The following is a 19,704-nucleotide window of genomic DNA, read 5'->3' as shown; positions in this document are numbered from 1 at the left end:
GGCAAAGGAGGGAGGTTTCTGTCCCCTAGGGGAGCAGAGGGGGGCCCGGTGGAGGAATTGGCGTGAGCCCATCGCAAAGTCAGGCCTGGGCTAGTGCCGTCACCACCACGGGGGTGTGGAGAGACACAGGCGCACGTGCAGGGAGGGGCAAAGCGTGGGGCCCACAGAGGGCACGTCTCCACAGACCACAGCCAGCTTTGATCTAGCTAGCGTGGGTACCAACAGCAGCAAAGCTGCCGCAGCAGGGGTCTCAGCACAGGCTAGCCCCCTGAGGAAAAACCCAGGGGCCCAGGCAGGCTTGGACAGCCCATGCCACATGGCTTCGCTGCTCCCGTCCCCGAGCTAGCTGGGGTACACCTACGTGTGCTGCAGTCACCCCCCTGGATTGCAGTGCAGACGTAACCTGAGGGGGAACAGGATGAGAGGAGAAAAGTGATCCCGTGGGGGAAGGAGAGGCTAGGTCTGGGGAAGCTGCAATTGGATTAATTTGCACAGATACTTCTCCCATGGGAGGGAGAGATAAGACGGGGGCTCAGTTTACCCCTCTATAAATAATAAAACCTCCTAGCACTTTATAGTCATCTGACTAAAGGAGTTCTCAATCTCCAAAGCATTCTGGCTTTCCTCCCTTTCCACACTTGTTTTTTTTTTTCCAGCCAATAAATAGCCCCTCACCCGCTAAGTACCTCTTCAGCCTTCAAACACTTTATTTCCCTTTTTCAATGTTTCCTTTTGAATTAGCAAAACCTGTACGGGTCTTAACAAGGGCTTGGGGATGAGAAAGAATCAATAAAACACTTTAGAAGGGGGGGTGGGATGGTTTTGATCCATTTGGAGCAAGTGCAGTGAGTTTCAAATCAAGGCCCATTGGAAGGTGTAAACTGACTGCTGGCCAGCTGGAGTCACACCTGGTCCATATGGGAATTTAGACCTCAGTGCTGGCCAATCAGAGCTCCTTGAAAGGTATAAGACCCGTGCTAATGGCTTAGAAAGCAGTGAGTAGCTGCATAGGTGGGCTAGTCTGTGAAGTGAGGCTGATGGGTACCATGATGTTTTGGCTCTTTTGTGGCCTCTTTTTTCTGATTGGGGGAGCTCAGGGTGGCTTTAGGAATGGGGGGGTTCTTTGGGATATTAGCTGGCTGACCTGTGGGCAGAGAAGCTTGGTATTCACCCTGCTCCCAAACCAGACTGAGATAGCTCCCCTTGTGCTGAGAGCTCTGGGTAAGTTGAACAAAGCTTAAAATCCTTTAGTCTCTCTAAGGTGTTGCTGGGATTCTGGGAGGGAAGTTTCCCCTAGCAGGTAAAGCTGAGGTGGCACTGTGGGTCTTTGATTACAAGTAACTTCCTGGGGTGTTGTCCTCTCTGCTTACCTCCAATGAGGGTACAAATGTAATGCTTATTGACTGTCCCCAAAGATTCTAGATGCTAGACCAGGGAATGCCTTGGGAGTAATTAGCTCAGTTACTTGGCAGAAACTGGCAAGTACCCAAAGGGGGCTAAAACCCCTGACTGCTGGTACACAAGAACATAATGGTCAGACCAGAGGTCCATCCAGCCCAGTATCCTGTCTGGCAATAGCGGCCAATGCCAGGTGCCCTGGAGGGAATGAATACACCAGGGAATCATCTGGTGATCCATCCCCTGTGTCTGCTGGAGACCTGGCTCTGGGGTGAGGTGCATTGGATGCTGAATGACTTGAGTTGGCTAATATTACTCCTTGGCTACAGCTGTAGGGGGGGAACCTCCTCCCCCCCACCCTGAATATGGAGGATGGATGCCAAGCTGCTGAGGTGGTGTGAGGAAGTGGCAGAGTGGCCTTTGTGAGGCCAAATGGAGTGAAACTAGCCCTAAACCACATGGGCTAGCCCATGGCATTGGCCTGTCTCTGAACAAACTCAGTCTGTTCCCTGTAAGGAAGGCTCCTACTCCATCCCCTCCCCAACCACACTGCTGACATTTGAGGCACTGCCAGTTAAGGTCAAGTGGTAGTAGAAGGGAGGGGTCAGTGGCTCCTCAAGGCCGGTGTGACTCCTCTGCAGAGCCTCCCTGCTCAGGGTCTGGCAATGGGGGGGGCAGTGGATCTGGGACTAGGAGGAACAGGGCTGAAGGTGCTTTGTCTGATGCTCCTCTTGGCCTCCAGATGCAGAAGGCAGGCCCCGTGTTCTGCAGAGCAACCCTGCCTGTGGGACGCGTGTCGAGCAGCAAGCCAATAGCTCCGTGGTGGTTGAAGCGTCCTATGCTGGATGTTATGTCAACGAGAGAGTAAGGCCCTGTCTGGGAACCCCCCTGGTGTGAATGGGATGGGTAGCAGTGCTTATGAAGGGGGTGTGAGGAGACCATGGTTGGATCTGTCTGCAAGGGCCTAGCCACTAGTGCACAGAACTGGGAATTGGGAGACCTGACTTCTAATCCTGCCACTAACTTCCCATATGGGGCAAGTCTCTTCACATATGTGCCTCAGTTTCCACATGCCCAAGCCTGCTCCTGAGCTTCAGGAAGGCTGAGGCTTGGCTGGTGTCCACACAGCGTCCTGAGAGCTTAGGCTGGCCAGCGCTGTGAACATGCAGTGTTACTAGCTGGGGGGACTTGACGTGTTCATGCTACTCTCCTTCCCCCACCCCTGCCTTGGAAACACTTACACTGGCCTGGCTTCCATCCCTGGAGCTGGGAGCTAGTGATCTCACTGCTTCCAGTGTGATGTCATTGCAGCTGGCTTGTCTCGCCCTTGGATCTGCTGCTCTGGCCAGCAATCCCTCTGCTGGCCTAGCTCAGAGGGTGGAGTCCCCCACACAGAGGGAGAGCTTGGCCGCAGCAATGCGGGGAGGAGGACGACCCCAGTCTGTACTAGAAGGCCTGAAATCTCCCCCTTGTTGCTTCTCTCCCCATAAAGCTGGCTCCATCTTGGTTAGACCATGGCTCAGCGCCTGCCTGTGCGGGGAGTGGCCTGGCCTAGCAGCTAGGTCAGGGCGTGAAAGTCAAATCTTGGTTTCTTGTCTGATCTGCCACTGAGATGCTGAACCCCTCCAGGCCAACTAGTGCTAGGGTCAGTGACACAGGCAATGCCAATGCTCTCCCCTCGAGGAGCCGTGGTACCAAAGGCAGAGTGTCAAGGCTGGGGAGGATGATCTTGGCTTTGCCGTACTCCCTCCCCTGAAACTGAAACCTGCTTTAGTGTTGGCTTAGTGGCTGCCTGCTCGTGTCTGCTGCCTGCAGCCCTGGTGAGACTTGTGGGCCCATGTGCCCACCCAGGGGATAGGTTGGGCTGCTGTGAATCCTGCTGTCCCCCTAAATCATTCATGCTCCTGGCTCTCCTTGAGCACATGGTGCTGGGGAGGGACTCTGAGTACTTGAACCATCACTGTGGTGTATCCTCTCCTTCCTGCCTAGGATGGCAGCTTTGTGATGACAGTCCAGATCGAAGGCCCTGTGGCTTCCTACAAGGAGGAGCTGAGGTGCCCAAACCACCTTCTAGGTAAGGGCATCCATGCCTTGGCCAGGGATGGGACTGCACCATTGCTGGGATCTTCCTGAAGGATACTACTTGGTGTGGCAGGAGGCCTTGTCTCTGGGCATGCTGTACCAGCTGCCAGGAGTTATCCACCTCCCTGAGGAGGGACTGGGCCATGGGAGATGCTGTTGTCTCCTGGTCCGTCCTTTGGGGTGGATAACTGGGGGTCCAGGCACTGACAAACCTCTCCTGCATGGCTGAAGAGAAGCAGGAGTTCCAGCCCATGGTGCTGCAGGAGGAGGCCAGGCCTCTCTCAGCCACCCCATGTGGCTTCCTCTGCCCATGGACAGGGTCTGGTGGTTTGGGGGGAGGGCAGCTGTCTGAGCAAGCACCGTCTTTGCCTCTCTCCCTAGCCCGGGATGCCCCGAGCCCTAGTGTGTGCTCTGCCATCCAGGCCTCGGCTAGGCTGCCGTGCGCTGCCCCACCCATCACACGAGGCGACTGCGAAGCGCTCGGCTGCTGCTACCAGCCCGGCGACAGGCTGACTCCCTGCTACTATGGCGACAAGGGTGAGCGGGGGCTTTCCTCTGCCCGAGGGACCTGCTGGGGATCTCCACAGCAGACCGATACTGGGTGGGGGAAGAACCCTGTTGGGGCCTAGGGCCACCCCAGGGCCTTGGTGGGCTTTAGGACCCAGTGATGGAGTTCCTGTCCCTTGGCACTCAGGCCTGTCCTGTCGCTCTCTCATCCCAGTGACTGTCGGGGCAGGACTAGTTCTAGCAAGTCTCCTCCCCTGTGTCTAGAGACTCCTGCTTCACTGGGGTGCTAGCCTGGAGTTTTTGGGGGGGTCCCCAGGCAAATGGCTCCAGCAGAGGCTGCAGCTCCCTGCTGAGAGGCTGTGTGGCTCTCCCCCAGTGACCGCACAGTGCACCCCAGATGGCCAGTTCTCAGTTGCAATCTCAAGGGATGTGACCACACCACCCCTGGACCTGAGCTCCGTGCACCTGGTCAGCGCTCACGGCAGCAGATGTGCCCCGGTGTCTAGGAATGAAGACTTTGTCGTGTACCGCTTCCCGCTCTCGGCCTGCGGGACCACTGTCCAGGTAAAGGAGGGCACCTGTTGGTCAGTCCACCCTCCGCTGGGCAAGGCACTTCATGAACTCTCATCACTCTCTGATGCCAGCTGATTGTCCTTGAGGTTATGGGGGGGGGGTGTCACTAACGGTCACCATGAGGCTGTATTTGATGTGTCCTGAGACCATCAGATTTGTCCCTTGCAGCCTGGGGTTCTGAGCCTACAGCCCCTGCTTATGGGTGGTCTCCCAAGGTTTGGGCCCTACAGCTCTGAGGTGGAGTTGTGGTGAGGCACAAGCAGCCTATCGACCCTGCTCCCCAGTGGCTGCTAATGCTTGTGGTGTAGAAAGGCCAAATAGCCTTAGAGCTAAAGGGGACCCATGGGCAGGAAAAGGAGGGACATGGCACCCATTGATCTGCCTAGGTCCTTCCATGGAACAACCTTACGGTGTCTCTGGTGTCGGCTACAGACTGGCCATGAAACCAGCCTGTTCAGTGTAGCTGGAAGTCTAGTGGCTTTTGAACACTGGGGGGTGTGCTTGTCCTGGAAGGGGGTGGGGACTGGCATATTGACTGGCTTCTGGTTGACTTGAACTTGAGCCAAGTAAAGCTGGGCTGGGTCTCTCCTATGCAGACTGGCTCCAGTCAATCCTCACAGGACATGACTCCTGCAAAAGCATGGCGGGGCAGGGAGGGGTGTAGCCTGGGCCATTAGATCTCAGACCTATTGTCTGTGGAGGTCTAAGCTGCTGACCACATGTGAATTCTCCCTTGCACAAGAACTCGGCAGCTCCAATGGGAAGGCCTTACTGATGCCTCCAGCCTCTCTTCTCCCCCCTGTGCAGGCATCTGGTGACCAGAGGGTGTATGAGAATGAGCTGGTAGCAGACCGCAAAGTGCTTACTTCCCATTCTGGCTCAATCACTCGGGACAGCACCTTCAGGTAACAGGCCTGGCAAAGCTTGGAGGCCTCTGCTGGAAACAGGGTGGGGGGGGGGGGCCTTGTCAGCCAAGCAGTGTTTGGGTCCCTCTCCTAGGGGGGCACCTCCCCTGCCAGGGAGGGCTAGGGGATGTGCACTGGCTCTGTCAGCCCACTGCTGAGCTCCCTGCCTACATCCCCCTCCTGCTGGGGGAGGCCACCTGATCCCCTGGAATTAAAGAGAGGGAGGCACTAGCCATTCACTGAGGTCTCAGGTCTCCCCTGTCATCTGAGTATGCTCTCTGGGGGAGTCCAGAGGTGACCAGCTGTCTGGCCTTTCCCCACCCAGGCTGACCATCCGCTGCAGCTACTCAGCTGAGGACTTCCTCCCTGTGAACGTCATTGTCTCCACCCTTCCTCCACCCCTGCCTGCAGTTGGGCAGGGACCCCTGGCCTTGGAGATGAGGATTGCTACAGGTGACTGCATGCAGGCCTACCAAGCACTTGAGATGCTTCTGAAATGTTGACATGTCTGGCCCACTTCCATGCCTGGCTAGCTCCAGAGCCTTGGGCTGCTGAGTGGCACTCAAGACTTGAATCACTGCTCCTTGGGAGTGGGGGGGGCCACCTACCTGGATGGTGGGGGTGACTCTGCTCCTAGAGCAGCTGGTACCCACTCGGGGGGAAGGAAGCTTGGCTTGGTCATGACCTAGCCTGGGTGGTCTCTCAGCATGGCTGCACTGGCCTCTGGCCCTTCAGGGAGATCACTGCTTTCTGAAATGACTTTCCTGGTCTGCCTCCTGTAGTGTCCGAGGGCACAACTGCCCTTGCTGATCATGGCTCTGATATTATACCAGTGGGACCTGGTCACCAGGAGACAAAAGCCTCACCCCATGCTCCTAGAGAGTGAATAGGAACCAGGGGGAAGTGGGTGATTCTGCCCCAGTACCTGCCTTGCAAAGCACCCCATGAAATCAGTGATCCTTCCCAGGGACAGGACAGAACTTGGTCATAGAATCATAGAATATCAGGGTTGGAAGGGACCTCAGGAGGCCATCTAGTCCAACCCCCTGCTCAAAGCAGGACCAATCCCCAATCAAATCATCCCAGCCAAGGCTTTGTCAAGCCTGACCTTAAACTTCCAAGGAAGGAGATTCTACCACCTCCCTAGGTAACGCATTCCAGTGTTTCACCACCCTCTTAATGAAAATTTTTCCTAATATCCAACCTAAACCTCCCCCACTGCAACTTGAGACCATTACTCCTTGTCCTGTCCTCTTCTACCACTGAGAATAGTCTAGAACCATCCTCTCTGGAACCACCTCTCAGATAGTTGAAAGCAGCTATCAAATCCCCCCTCATTCTTCTCTTCTGCAGACTAAACAATCCCAGTTGCTCAGCCTCTCTTCATAAGTCATGTGTTCCAGCCCCCTAATCATTTTTGTTGCCCTTCACTGGACTCTCTCCAATTTATCCATCTCATTTCATTCTTGCTGCAGATGAGCATTACAGCACCTACTACACAGACCGTGAGTACCCAGTGGTGAAGCTTCTCCGGGACCCAGTGTATGTGGAGGTCCGTATCCTCCAGAGAATGGACCCAAGCCTGGTTCTGGTCCTGCATCAGTGCTGGGCCACCCCAAGCACCAACCCCCTGCAGCAGCCAGAGTGGCCGATCCTTGTGGATGGGTGAGTCTGGGTGGGTGGGGATGGGAGTGGGGCAATCTCTGCCAGGTGAGAAGCCTCAACCATCACTGCTTGGCCCCTTCCAGGTGCCCTTATGAAGGCGACAACTACCAGACCCAGCTGGTGCCTGTGGGCGAGGCCTCAGAGCTGCAGTTCCCATCTCACCATCAGCGCTTCATTGTCAGCACTTTCACCTTCGTGGACATCACCTCCCAGAGAGCGCTCTCAGGCCCGGTATGGTCCCACTCCCCAGAGGATTAGCCCTGGGACTTCCCCTGGCCAAGCCAGGGGGTCAGGGATCCTCCTGCAAATGCAGCTGAGACTGACCTGAAGCTGCTTTGCAACCTCCCAATGCAATTCTGCCCCTCTCCTGATAGCTTGAGTGGGGAGCACCTGAGTGGACAGATTCTAGTCTACTGTGTGGCCTAGAGTGACCAGCACTGGCTTACCTGGCCTAAAGGAAACCCCATCCAGGGGGGCAATCATGACCCTGCTGCTGTTCTCATGGCCTTAGGCTGCAAAGCCCCATGCTGGGTCATGCCTGTGTAGCCACATGGCAAACTAAGTTTTTCTGCTCTTAACAGCTCTGCAGGAGGCAAAGAATCCCATTGCTGTAACTGGCTGGAGATGTCCCTCTCTGTGGCCTTCACAAGAGCTGGAAGCCATCTTAGGGTGGAGGGAGGCGGCAAACCTCTGGTGCAGGTCCCCTTAGTCCTTCCTTGCCAAGCATGAATTCTCTGCTTCCAGGTGTATTTCCACTGCAGTGCCTCTGCCTGCATGCCCTCTGGGCTGGAACGCTGTGTAGTCCAATGCCCCACAAACCTGCAGGGGAGAAGTAAGTCTGTTCCTCCTTGGCATCTGCCTCTGGCTCTCAACAGGTCTGAGACCCTTGGGTCTTTCCCATTCACCCCCTCCCTTGGCAAGTGCCAGCTCTAGAACCCAGCACCCCAGACCCATGGGGTGCTGGTTAAGACAGGCCATGGCAGGAAGGTCTCCACTCTGTAGGGATACACAGGGCATGAAGGCTTGGATGCAAGCTGTCAAGCTACTTGCTAGATTGAAGCCACCTTCAGGCCTCCTGCAGGTTACCCCTTCAGGGGATATGACCCTGTTGGGAGGGCACCTCTAAGACCCCCCCCACAGATTGGTCATAGGCCTCTGGCAAGGCACCCAGGCACTAGCCAAGGGACTTGAAGTGAGACCATGGATCTCCCCTTCCCTGCCTGTGTGTACAATGACCACTTGAGCCTCTTCCCCCAGCAGTGACCCTAAGAACCTGAGTGTCATCTGGACTTTCCCATGGGGGCTGGAACTGGGCCACAGGCCTTGCACTGGAGACAGCCTGCAAAACCCTAGCCCCATGGGGTTGGGGGGATTGGCTCTTCAGGGACTGGGAAGAGAACTGTATTGACAACACTTTCCTCTCTCTCCTAGTGAGAAGAGCCTCCCAGAGCCAAGCCTGGGGGGAGGAGCCCCTGAGCCTGGTGACAGCTGAGGGGCCTGTGGACTTCCAGGATGGCCAAGAAGCAGAGGATGACCTTGCCCAAGAAGGTAATGGAGCAGGTCCTGGGGGTGAAATGGGACCATGGCACCTGCCTGCCTCATGGGGTGGGTATTCATTAAACTGGGGGATTGAGTATTCTGGGAATGGGGGGGCCAGCTCAGTACCTCTCAGGTCCCCTCTCCTGGAGGGGGGGTGATGAGGATCAGTGGAAGGAGGGGCTTGTCCCTCCCTCCCTCCATCCAGTGGTGAGGCAGCTGAGCCAGGGAGGAGGCAGAGAACAGCCCCCAGGCTGCTGGTGGCACCATGAGGCAGTGCTTAAACCTGACCAGAGATATGAGGAGCCCCTCGCTTCCAGTCAGGGCCTAGTGTAAAGCCACTTCACACTTCAGCAGCTCCCAAGCAGCCAGTCACCCCTGCCCTGGAGATTATCTAAGGGAGCCCCTCAAAGCCAGTGCACCTCCTTTGGTAGAGATGGCTGAGCTCTGGCAGGCCTAGTGTGGAATGGAAGGGGGCTGTGGGGGGTGAGCCCCTGCAGGGCAGTGGGGAGGACTAGGGCAGGATCTGGCAGTGAGCACTGATGTCTGGCTTGCTGTGTCCTCACTCCTAACCAGCCCCTCCCTCCACAGGTTCCCATGGACTCAGGCCCCTGCTGGAGTGGGGAGAGGTGCTGGTGCCCCTGGCAGGGGCTGTTGCTGCTCTCACGGTTGCTGTCTTGGTGGCTCTGGGCCTGAGGAAGCACTGGGGCAGGTGGGGACATGCCAGTGGGACCGCAAGTGCCTAAGGAATAAACCAATCAAGTGAATGATGCCTCCTGTCATTACTGATGGTGCACAGTCTGCTCTGCAGTGTGGGTCTGCCGTTGTGCACTGGGGAGGGGGAGAAGCACAGAATCCAGAGGGAATCAAGGCACTGGGGACCCATAGCACTGGGCAGTCCTGGCTCATCACACCAAGAGGCAGCTCAAGGGTGCAGGCCTTGCTGATGAGGGGAGTGGTGCAGAGGGGGACCTGCAGGGCTGGTAGCAGCTAGTGCTTAAGGGAGGCAAATGCCCTGCACACAAAGCAGAGACCCGGAGGGAGAGGAGGGTGGCAGCAGGCAAGACCTTGACAAGATAAAGCAGCTGGTTCCAGAGCTCTGCTGCTGAATCTCCAGCTCCCTAGGCTCAGCAGGTCCCCCTGTGCCTGGCAGCTTGGAGGGTGGCAGAGCTGGGACCAGATTCCTGCATGCTGGTGTCAGCAACCAGGACATGTCTTCCCTCCCTAGAACACACTAATCAGCTGTTATATGGGGAAGGTTAATGGCCAGGGCACTCTGGTGGAAATTAAACCCTCCACCTACAGGAAGGCAAACAGGGGCTGCTGTGCTGGCAGAGTCAGGGACCAACCCCAATTTGTCCAGCTCTTCCTGCTGGCAGGGAAAACACTAGGTCAAAGACCCAGCAGGCCTGGGGCTGGTCTTACTGCTCTGAGCCATGTTCTGCTGTTGTGATTGCCACTACGGGAACAAGTGGACTCTGTCCCTCCCTATGGGGTGGAGGGGATGTGTGCTCTGGACTCTCAGCTATAGGTCTATGCTGGGGCCCAGTCCAGGGAAAGGGTGTTTCTACCAAAAGATAGACCCTTGTGCAGAGGGTCTGTGGTGGGAACTCCACCCTGCCACAAGGCAACCTGTAGTACAATTTAGCTCTAAGCTCCTGGTGGCAGCTGGGGCCATCCCTGTCCCCTGGGAAGGGGAAGTCAATCACCTTCCCAATTCACTGGAGTGCCTGTGAGTAGCTGCAGGGATGGTAGAGGATCAAGCATGTGCTGCCCCAGCGGCAGTGGGTTTCCCATAGAGCACTGCAGTGCCTTGGCTAGGTGTAGCACAGTGAGTAAAATAACTGGCTACAGGGGAAGTCTGGCCAAAGCCTGGCCTGTACAATCGGACAATGTGGTGCCAAGTCTCTCCCACAGCTCGGGCTTGAGCCAGGGCACAGGTAATCCACTGCTGGGCTGAGAGGAAGGGGAGCAGGCCCAAGAGGGAGTCTCTTTGGGCTGGTTCTAGGATACATCTGTCCTCTAGATCACATTGGGAGTCTCTTGTATGCATGGGTGGTGCTTTTGTGCTCATGCTGTATGATTTAAAAACAGCCTAACTAGAATTGGAAACCAAGTTGAGCAGATCATGTAGAATAACTTTACTATTATGGACCATTGACCTTCAAGAAATTCCTGTTATTTATCAGGGCCAGATCCCAGTGGTAGATGGGGCTAAAAACTTACCAGGGAACTGATCCATTTCAAGATTGCTGAACGGTCAGTTTCAGTGTCAGCAAAAAAGCATGCTGAATTTTCTGTATTAGTGTTGGGATATCTGTGGCTGTAGTTCTGGGTCCACAGAAGCAGTTTAGGCAAAGGAAGTTGTGTTTTTTATATTTGCTCTCCAATCATTCTCTAGTTTCCTGCCTTGTAGGACCATAAAATAGTTTGCATAGTTTAACAAATCATGTCTATCCTACTTGTACTGAAGGACTCTGTACCATTTTGCACAGCTCAACCTTTAGCAAGTATGTTCTTTTCAGCTGAGGCATTCTGCAGTAAAACAGTAACTATATTTAAACTTAAAAAAAGGGAGGGGGGAGCAATTCCCCTTCCTTACACCAGGCCCAGGGCTAGGCTGCTCAAGTAACCTGGCCTAGGGTCAATACCCCACTTGGCCTGCAACAAACAGCTTGCAGGGGGTGGCAGCAGAGGCTGGTAAGGGGCAGGTAATCAGTGGTTTCTCTGGCTACATGGGAGCCGGTTGAGCCTTGAGGGTGCTACATTAACACTGGGGGAGGCAAAGGCTCATGGGTAGCCCCCTGTTACTTGGTGGGGGGACCAAAGTACTAGTTGGGCAGTGGTCTGCCCATTCCACAGGCCACATGCTGGTGGGGACAGGGCTCCAGTTGCCATGTGTTGTAGGATTCTTAGGACCAGCGTGACCTAGTCTCTCACCCCACCAGCTGCTGCACGCTGTGGGGTTTCCGCCATGGTGGGACTCTGGCTCCTGGCCCATCTAACGCGCACAGCTCAGCTGCTGTATGTCACGTGACAGAGAACTGCAGCAACTGACCTGCATAGCACAAGAGCAGGTTTGTTTCTTCCCCCGGGGTGCATTAGGTCAGCTGTGTCATGCCGCTGTGAGGAAACACCCTTTCCCCTCTAGGGCTAACAACCACTGTGGGGTGTGCTGGGTCCTCTTGTGATATGACAGACAGCAGGGCCTGGGCTGAAGAGGAAGGAGAAGATGGCCGGAAATGGCTGCTCCCAGCGAGGACTGAAGGCTGGTGTGACACTCCCCCAGGAGACAGTGTGGGGATTTTTCTTTAGTGTGAATTCCCTTTGCTGCTGGTGCTGATTCTGAATCCTACCTTGGGGCTCAGGAGTGAGGCGGGGGAGAGAGAACCTTCCTTCTCCTGAGCCCAATCTAATAGTCTAGGGCCGGAGCAGGAGGCTGGCCCTGTGCATCTGGTATTTGCATGATATATTCCCTCTGTAACGGAACAGAGCTGGTGAGGGCAGGGTCCCCTGCCTCTCAAAGTGGCAGATCCCTAACGAGTTGCAGAGAGCTGGGGGGAGAGAGGATCATTAGCATTTCCTCCTCAGGCTGTCCAGACCAGCTGGTGCCTAGCCACTGAGCAGGGCAGGTCTGTGCCAGCCGCTGTGGGATGTATACTGCCAGGGCCTACACTCCCCCAAAGCCAGCTGGGCTGGAGGCCGCTCTGGGTCTGCACCCCGTTTGTTACCCCTGCTCCTCTCCCAGGCTAGGCTCTGCCAAGCTCCCTGTTCCTCTCGCGGTGTTTCCCAGCGTGTGGCCGGAGTCTGACTGGACACGCAGCCCTGTGTTGATGGGGCTAGACCCTCCCCATCCTGCAGGGGTCACTTGGAAATTCTCCACGGGCCGGGCCTGTGGCAGGGTTTGCCCTGGCCGACAAGGCCCTGATCCTGAGCAGTCCCTGTAGGAGGTGCTGCTGTAAATACCGGCTGACCTAGGAAGAGTTAGACAGAAGCTTTCAAGGGGCATGTAGGTATCATGGGCCCACTGTGGGTCAACGCCTCTGAAAAGCGCCTCACCGTGCCTCCAGGGCTGACAACGTGAAGCGGTGCCCCTGAGGCTGGTCTAAATACACGCTGTCCTGCTTTGGTGCTGTTTGTAGACACCCCTACGCCACCCCAGGGTGGAAGTGGGGCTTGTACCTTTACGGGAACAAGGTCTACGTTGTATGCTGGGTCGGCCCCACCTTGTCTCTGCTAGAGCTGTCGGTTTTACCCCCACCCATACGCTTCCACTGGTACAAACTCTGGGTAGAGCAGGCCCGGGAGGACTGGGAATCCTTCAGAGCAGGAACAGGGTCCCCTGAAAGCCCTGGGAGGTTGGCGGGCAGGGAAGCGGAAACGGCGCATCACTGAAAAGAGGAGGCTTGAGGCAGGGGCTTGAGTACAAATCATTTAATAGGAACCCCCATCCTTGTCCATTACTGTTTGGGCTCCCCACAGGCTTAATGTGCTCTGGAAAACGAAAGGGGAGCGGGGTGGAATTTCAGGGCAGATGCAGCTTTTGAAATAAACTGACCCCTTTAAGGGCCACTGTCACTATTTCTTTCCCATCCCCCTTTTCGCTCCAGTCCCTTTGGGGCCTGCCCCTTGTTTGGCCATTCACACAACCAGGCGAAGTGCACAGCAGCTGTTTTACCAGGCTGCTTCGGGAACGTTTCTCATACCCAGCTGGCACCGGGGCTAATAAACACCTGGCGAATCAGGGCCTTCAGTGTGACGGTTTTCCTTCTGCTCCGGCACTGGGAGCTCTGATGGTCATTGCAATGGGCGCGTCTATGTGCACACTTCATATTGTGTCTGGGGAGGGGGCGGGGGGCAGGTTTCTTTGCTGCCACTACAGGCGGAGAGCACAGACAGGGCAGCTGCCCCCTGTATCTCCATGGTGCACGCTGCTGATGTGGCATGTCTTGGGCTCTGTTTATTTCCCAGTGTCAGTTTGAATTGCAGAGATGGGCTAAAGCAGTTAAGATCTGGAAGCGAGACAAAATCCCCACATGCATTGACTGCTGCCTTCGGGGAATGCTAGAAGATTACCTGGAACCAAGTCTGATTCTCTAAACAGGGATGGGGGCCCTGTTTTCTGGGTGCTGCGCAAACACAGAGTCTAAACGGAGCTCACAGTCTAAACAGACATGATGGGCCAAGGAAGCGTTGTTATCCATGTTACCGGGGGTCCGCGAGGTTGAGTGATTTGCCCCGGTCACACCAGGAGTCAATAGCAGATCTGGGGCTTGAACCTGGATCCCAGCCCTGTGCCTTAACCTCCCAGGCCAGCCTTCCTCTCGTTACCTATTGCCTCCAGCTCTCCCCCTTCCCCCACCCCATTTGCTGCCATGCTGCACAGCCTGGCTCTTTGCCTAGTGCCAGGGTGAGCGGGTTTCGTGCAGGAGCCGGGGAGCAGGGAGCATGGTTGGCTGTGGGGAGGTTTTAGACATGCATGTGGGGGACGTTCCTTGGGGGTCTGCGGATCTCCAGTGTTTGCATGCAGCATGGTTTGCTCAGGTCCCCTCTTCCTGCTGCTCCTTCCTCCCCTGGAGAGACAATCCAGAGCCACCCCTACTGACGCTGCAGGGATGCCCCTGATGCTCAGATAACAGAGAACTCGGAGACCATGCCTCAGCAGCCAGCCCCTGGGAGCAAAGCTCTTTCGCCTGCTTCCCCTCCCCTGGCATGAGGGATTCCCAGAAGGTGCTGAAGTCTCCATAGCTGGCTCCTATGCTAGCCTCCTCATGGCCTCTTGTGCAGGAGCCACGGCAGGGTGAGATGGGGCAGGAGAGCAGCGTGCTCATGGCTGGTACCTCAGTGCCATGTTAGAGCAACCCCCAGGCTACTCTACCCACAGCCAGGGACCAAGCAGAGACACGAGAGGCTGCAGCCAGCAGCCTCCCCCTCTGCACTGAGCAGAGAATCTTTGGTCACGTGTCTCCAGGCAGGGAAAGCAGGAAGAAGGGATGTGGGAAATGTAAGTGAGGCTGGAGGCTGATTCTCAGAGCTGCTGAGCCCCTGCTGGCCCCACTGAGATCAGGGGCTTGGCACCTCAGAAAAGCAGGCCAGGCTGGCTTCTCCTAGCATCTTGCGGGACAGCAAGGGATCAAAGCAATTACAAACTGTGCACAGAGAGCTCCTTCCATCACAGGCACTGGAATGAGGGGGGAGCCTTAAGGGCCGTGGGGGAAGTGACGAGCTACATTTCCTAGCACAGGAGAAAAACCAAACCCACCTCCTGAAACAGGCAAGGTGGAGATATTAGGACCAGAAGCTGCTCCCCAAGCCCCCTCTCCCCCTGCCCCGTCCTGTCCTGGCGTTCCTGTCCTCCTCACAAGCACTTGAGGATGTAGAAGTTGCAGGCCGTCCCGCGGGGGCACTTGCAGAGTCTCCCGATCCGGGCTCCTTTCCTCACGGCACACGGCTCGCCAGCGTCGCACTAGGGGAGAGAAGGGCCACTTGGGTTGGAACAGCTGGTCGAATGCCCCGGCTCAAAGCTGCCGCCCGCCTGGCTGACAAGCCATTCCCAGGCACCGATCTGTCCTGTCAGGGCTTACACAGCGCTGCAGATGTGCATGGCACACAGCCCCCACCCCGAGAGCTCACAATCAACTCCCTGTAACACTAAAAAGAAAAGGAGTACTTGTGGCACCTTAGAGACTAACCAATTTATTTGAGCATAAGCTTTCGTGAGCTACAGCTCACTTCATCGGATGCTGTTACTCTGAAACCTCCCAGTAACACTGCAGCTGAGGCTGTCGGGACAGGACCTTGGAGTAAACGGAACCGTGAGACTAGAGGATCACGAGGGACCCTGCTGGCCTGAGAAACTACAAATCTAAGGCTGCTGAACAAGGAGTTTATATGGCAAAACCTTGTCTCGGGGAGCCACGTTGGATGTTGCATTGTTTGCATTTGGGTTACTGGGCGTTGTCCCTTTAAGAAGTGAGGGGGGCCCTCTGGACTGTGGAGTGTGTTTGCAGAGAGCTGGGAGATGGCTGGCCGGCTTCCAGAGCATGAGAGCGTAACCGCTGGCAAGGGCAGAATGCGTGTGTGGGGGGGGGAGGGGGTTAACCGTATCTTTCAAGGAGCCAAATACCGGGGGACATGGGGCTGGGGGAGCCCCCATTGCTCATACTGGTGGGGGAACACGGGGGGGGCCGGGGGAGCCCCCCCTTGGTCTCACTGGCAGGGGCACACAGGAAGTCTCCATTGCTCGCCATGGGAGCTGCTGGGGGCTGGGCCCTACAGAAGATTTGGCCTCGTCATTCAGGCTCCCAAGTGGGAGCTGAGCGCAGCAATCTGGCGGTGGCCGTGCCAAGGTGGCACTCGCAGCTGCAGGGAGATACTCACCACCTCCCCAGGGCAAAGCGGCCAGGTCACGTTTACCCCCAGGCCTTCGTTAAAGCCTCGGCCCTGAGCCAGGCGTGGGCGGAGCAAGCTGCGAGGGCCCGAAATAAAGGCTCCTTACCGAAGGCACTGAGCCCAGCTTCTTCTCTATGGAGGGCAGCCTCTCCGTCTTCAGTTTCTCCAGCACCTCTTGGAGAGCTTCAATCTGCGGGTGAGAAAGAGCGAGTCGGGTGGGCACCAGTCGGGTGAGCAGGGCGCCAGGGTCCTTCTCCATCCACAGCCAGCACTGCAGCCCGCCGTGCAGCGGGGAGCTGAGATTGGTCGCACCAGCTATTAGCGTGGCAAGAGGATCAGCTTGTCACAAGCACCGGAGTCTTCAGCCATGGCTACGCTATGGGTGCCATAGTGTAGATATTTCCTGCCGCGGCTGAAGGGGTTTCCCTTCCACCTCCCCGAGCCGCAGTAGCCCGGTTGATGGAAGACTTCGCCCATTACCCTAGCAGCGTCAATACAGGGGGATTGGGGGGTGCGGGGGAAGGTTGTCTTAACTCCATCACTCAGGTGTGAATTTCTCACGACTCTGACCGAAGGAGCTAGGGTGCTAAGAATTGTCCGTGTAGCCACTGTGAAAGTCAGTGGGGCTTAGGAGCTTACGTCACTGAGCTGGGCTGGAAAGCTTCACCCCGCATGGGGCTGCACAGATACGCACGGGACATCTGCATGGACAGCATGGCTTGGCATACCTGTGCCAGCTTAAATCTAGCTCGTGCTGGTAACAATGGTAGTGTGGACGTGGCAGCATGGGCTGGCAACTGGAGTACAAGCCCACAGGGGAGCCTGGGTAGTCTAGCTGCCCCGGCTACCCTCCTGTTGTTACCCACCCTAGCTAGATCAAGGCTAGTCCGGGTGTGCCGACCTGCGCTGTAATCACATTTCATTGGCAGTGTGGATGGACCCTGAGCGAGGGATGGTCCCTGCCCCAAAGACTATTTGCACCCTGAGAGATTCAGTGAGTCCCCCGAGGGACTGACCCCGAAGTGCCAGCCCTGCGCCATGGCCACAAGCCCGACCGCTTTACTTTCAAAGCCCCTGAGTCAGTGTCTCGAGGGGGTCGTTTGGGTGACTGGAGCAGCCAGCGGCACCAACAAACCAGGACTCGCGCTGCCTGTGTTCTCTTGATGCTTTAGCCTCAACCCCCCTGTCCCAGCAGGGAGGCACATTTATTCTGCGGGTCCACTGGAGTTTTCCTGTCGCTTAGGATTTTAGCCATTGCTCCACAGAGGAGGACAGTGAAGGGCATGTAATCAGAATGCCTTCTGGGGTCTTTTATGGAGAGAGGTTGTTCCATCTTCCACCCTCTGCGACCCCTTTACTTTAAACACCGCTGGGCATCTCATGTATCTGTGCAACCTTGGGCAAGTCGCGTGGCAAGGCCCAGATTTTAAGAGCCACTTAGGCAGCTAAGGATGGAGTTACAGGTGAAAACCCCACTAGTCACCTGTCTGCACCTTTGCAAAGCTGGGCCTCACTTTGTAAAAGGGAGAGGATGAATTGTCTTTTCACCTCCCCGTTCTCTGTCTTGGCTGCTTAGACTGGGAGCCCTTTCGAGCGAGGACTGTTCTCAGGGCACATCTGTGCGGCGTGTGGCCCAATGGGGCCCTGACCTTCGTTCCGGATTCTAGATGCTGTGACAACACAGTAAGTACCCTCCCTCTCGCTCAGTACTTTGACGGTCCCTATTACTGCAGTATCCAAGCGCCTCTCCAAGTCATATTTCCCATTCTACTACCCAGGACAAGCCGGGACCTCCGTAGAGCTCTCTCAGGTGGTGAGGAGGGATCTTCGTATCTTTCCGGCCCTGTCCACTATTGTTACGGTAACTCCTTGAAGCTCTACCGCCTCTTGCTACTGCAACCCTGGATAAAAGGTGGCCCAAAAAGGTGCGTTAGATTCACATGCACTAGAACTGCCGTTTGCTGACAAACTTTAAAAAGGGAGACCCGATAAACAGCATGAAAGCTCAGAAATTCAGAGCCCTGGTCCATATTTCTTGTTCCAATAGCCCACCTCGAGCACTGGACTGCTAGTTAAAAAGTTTAAAACATTCATTAAAATACCAGACCCAGAAAAAAATCACCCACTCCGATACATTTGCATCCAGGTCAAGAAACAAAAGGACAGTAAAGCAGTGGGATCCATTCTGTTTCTTTATACACCAATCTGTACGCAGAGGCTGGGTGTGTTTTAATCTAATCATACCGGCATATTTAGGGTTTGTTTCATGTTGCTTTTAACCAAACAACATCTCTAAATCCGTGCCATAAAAACCAATCAGCTTTTTAAAGAAAGTGCCTGGTTCTCATTGGACAAACCTTTAGCAAACCAACAGCCGTGACTGATCTCTGGCTGGGCGAGAGCGGAGTCCGGTTGTCACTGTTACTTCGCTAGACCCTCTTCCTAGACTCTTGCTGGCCCGTTTGTTCTGGACGTAGGAAGCCCCTTTCTAGCTAGCTGAGCTGATTGCAGTAAGTGGCATGCCAGCGCCTCCCGAGCATCGGTGACTTTATCCTTGCAATACCCAAGCGTCACCCTGGCTCAGCAAAGGACCTGCGCCCATGCGATTGACCTGGGGCGTGAAAGAGACCAGAGCACAGCTACCCTTGGAGCGGGAGCTGTGGTTGCCAGCTGGGGTAGAGGTGCAGAGGCGAGCACCGATGGAACTAGCATGCTAAAACCAGGGGTGTTGCATACAGAAAGCTACCTCGGGTCCCCGGCAGGGCGGTGCTCGGGGCAGCTGGCCCGATCAGAGCTAGCGCGCCTAGGGCCGCGGGAGCTGGAAATAACACCTCCAGGGGCGGGGGCGGCGGGACCCACTGCCAGGGGTTTTCAGTGGGAGCTGGGCAGGGCAGCAGGAAAAAAATCTCAGCCTAAGCGACTTGCCCAAGGGCACACGGTGTCAGCGGCAGAGCCGGGCAATGAGCCCAGAGGCCCAGCTGAGTGTCTGAGGCACGCGTCCACCCTCCCACCTAGCCCTTGAGGAGACGGGCAGCCCCTTGCACGCTGCCCCCAGTCCCAGCGTCCTTCACCCCTTACCAGCTCCTTTTCTTCTTGGCTCTTGCTCGCCGGGCTGCCCGCAGCCCTGGGCCCCAGGGTCTCCTGGCCGGCGGCCAGCAGGGAGAGCAGGGCGCAGAGCAGGCAGAGCCGGGAGCTGGCCATGGTCCTGAAGTTCAGGCGTGACCCCCTTGGCTCGCCCCGGTGCGGCAGCTCCCCGGCTGCTCCATCGGCTGCGCGCGGGGGGCGGCCGGCTTTATGCAGCGTGTCGCCGGCTCTTTGAATGCGGAGCGACACCTCCGCAGGCGCCGGATTGGTGGAGACGGGGCGGGGGCGGCCTTGGGGGGCTGGCCGGGGAGCTGGAGCTGGCTGGTAGCAGCAGGCCTCCTGTGATGGATTTTGGCCTCCTGGCCCCAGGGCGCCCCCCCTTGGCCTGCCACCAGCCAGCTCCCCGCAGGGCGCAGTGACCCTGAGTGCCAGGAGCACCCTGCCAAGGGCTGAAAGGCAGCAACACCGCAGTGCCCCTGGGCCCCGGGCCCGGCCCTGGGCTGCCAGCACACCGCCAGGCAGGGGCCCTTCCGGGGGCTAAAGCTAGCCCTGGCAGCAGGGT

At 56.6% G+C, this 19,704-nt stretch overlaps 2 protein-coding genes across 3 annotated transcripts; one reads left to right on the top strand and one right to left on the bottom strand.

Annotated features, from left to right (window-relative positions):
• Positions 1-986: 986 nt before the first annotated feature.
• Positions 987-9,433, top strand: LOC102945012 (zona pellucida sperm-binding protein 4). Of its 2 annotated transcripts, none has more exons than XM_043535994.1 (12): positions 987-1,221; positions 2,141-2,262; positions 3,388-3,464; positions 3,857-4,017; positions 4,364-4,551; positions 5,368-5,465; positions 5,791-5,918; positions 6,941-7,130; positions 7,214-7,361; positions 7,875-7,962; positions 8,562-8,678; positions 9,258-9,433. In XM_043535994.1, exons 1-12 carry the CDS (start codon positions 1,038-1,040, stop codon positions 9,410-9,412), a joined length of 1,656 nt encoding a protein of 551 aa, XP_043391929.1. In that variant the 5' UTR covers positions 987-1,037; the 3' UTR covers positions 9,413-9,433. The 2 variants fall into 2 exon arrangements, with proteins under 2 accessions (XP_043391929.1, XP_043391928.1); XM_043535993.1 differs by having other exon boundaries at positions 988-1,221; positions 3,388-3,472; positions 3,862-4,017.
• Positions 9,434-11,831: 2,398 nt separating this feature from the next.
• On the bottom strand, positions 11,832-19,364 carry LOC102939826 (cocaine- and amphetamine-regulated transcript protein-like). The gene is made up of 3 exons (XM_007072062.3): positions 19,137-19,364; positions 16,165-16,248; positions 11,832-15,132 (listed from the first exon to the last, which is right to left on the bottom strand). The coding sequence occupies exons 1-3, from the start codon at positions 19,257-19,259 to the stop codon at positions 15,025-15,027; spliced, it is 315 nt and encodes a 104-aa protein (XP_007072124.1). The 5' UTR covers positions 19,260-19,364; the 3' UTR covers positions 11,832-15,024.
• Between the last annotated feature and the right edge of the window lie 340 nt (positions 19,365-19,704).

This window comes from Chelonia mydas, chromosome 25 (genome assembly GCF_015237465.2).
Source record: "Chelonia mydas isolate rCheMyd1 chromosome 25, rCheMyd1.pri.v2, whole genome shotgun sequence".
NCBI lineage: Eukaryota > Metazoa > Chordata > Testudines > Cheloniidae > Chelonia > Chelonia mydas.
The sequence above is the reverse complement of the archived record's forward strand: the minus strand, read 5'-3'. Positions and strand labels throughout refer to the sequence as shown.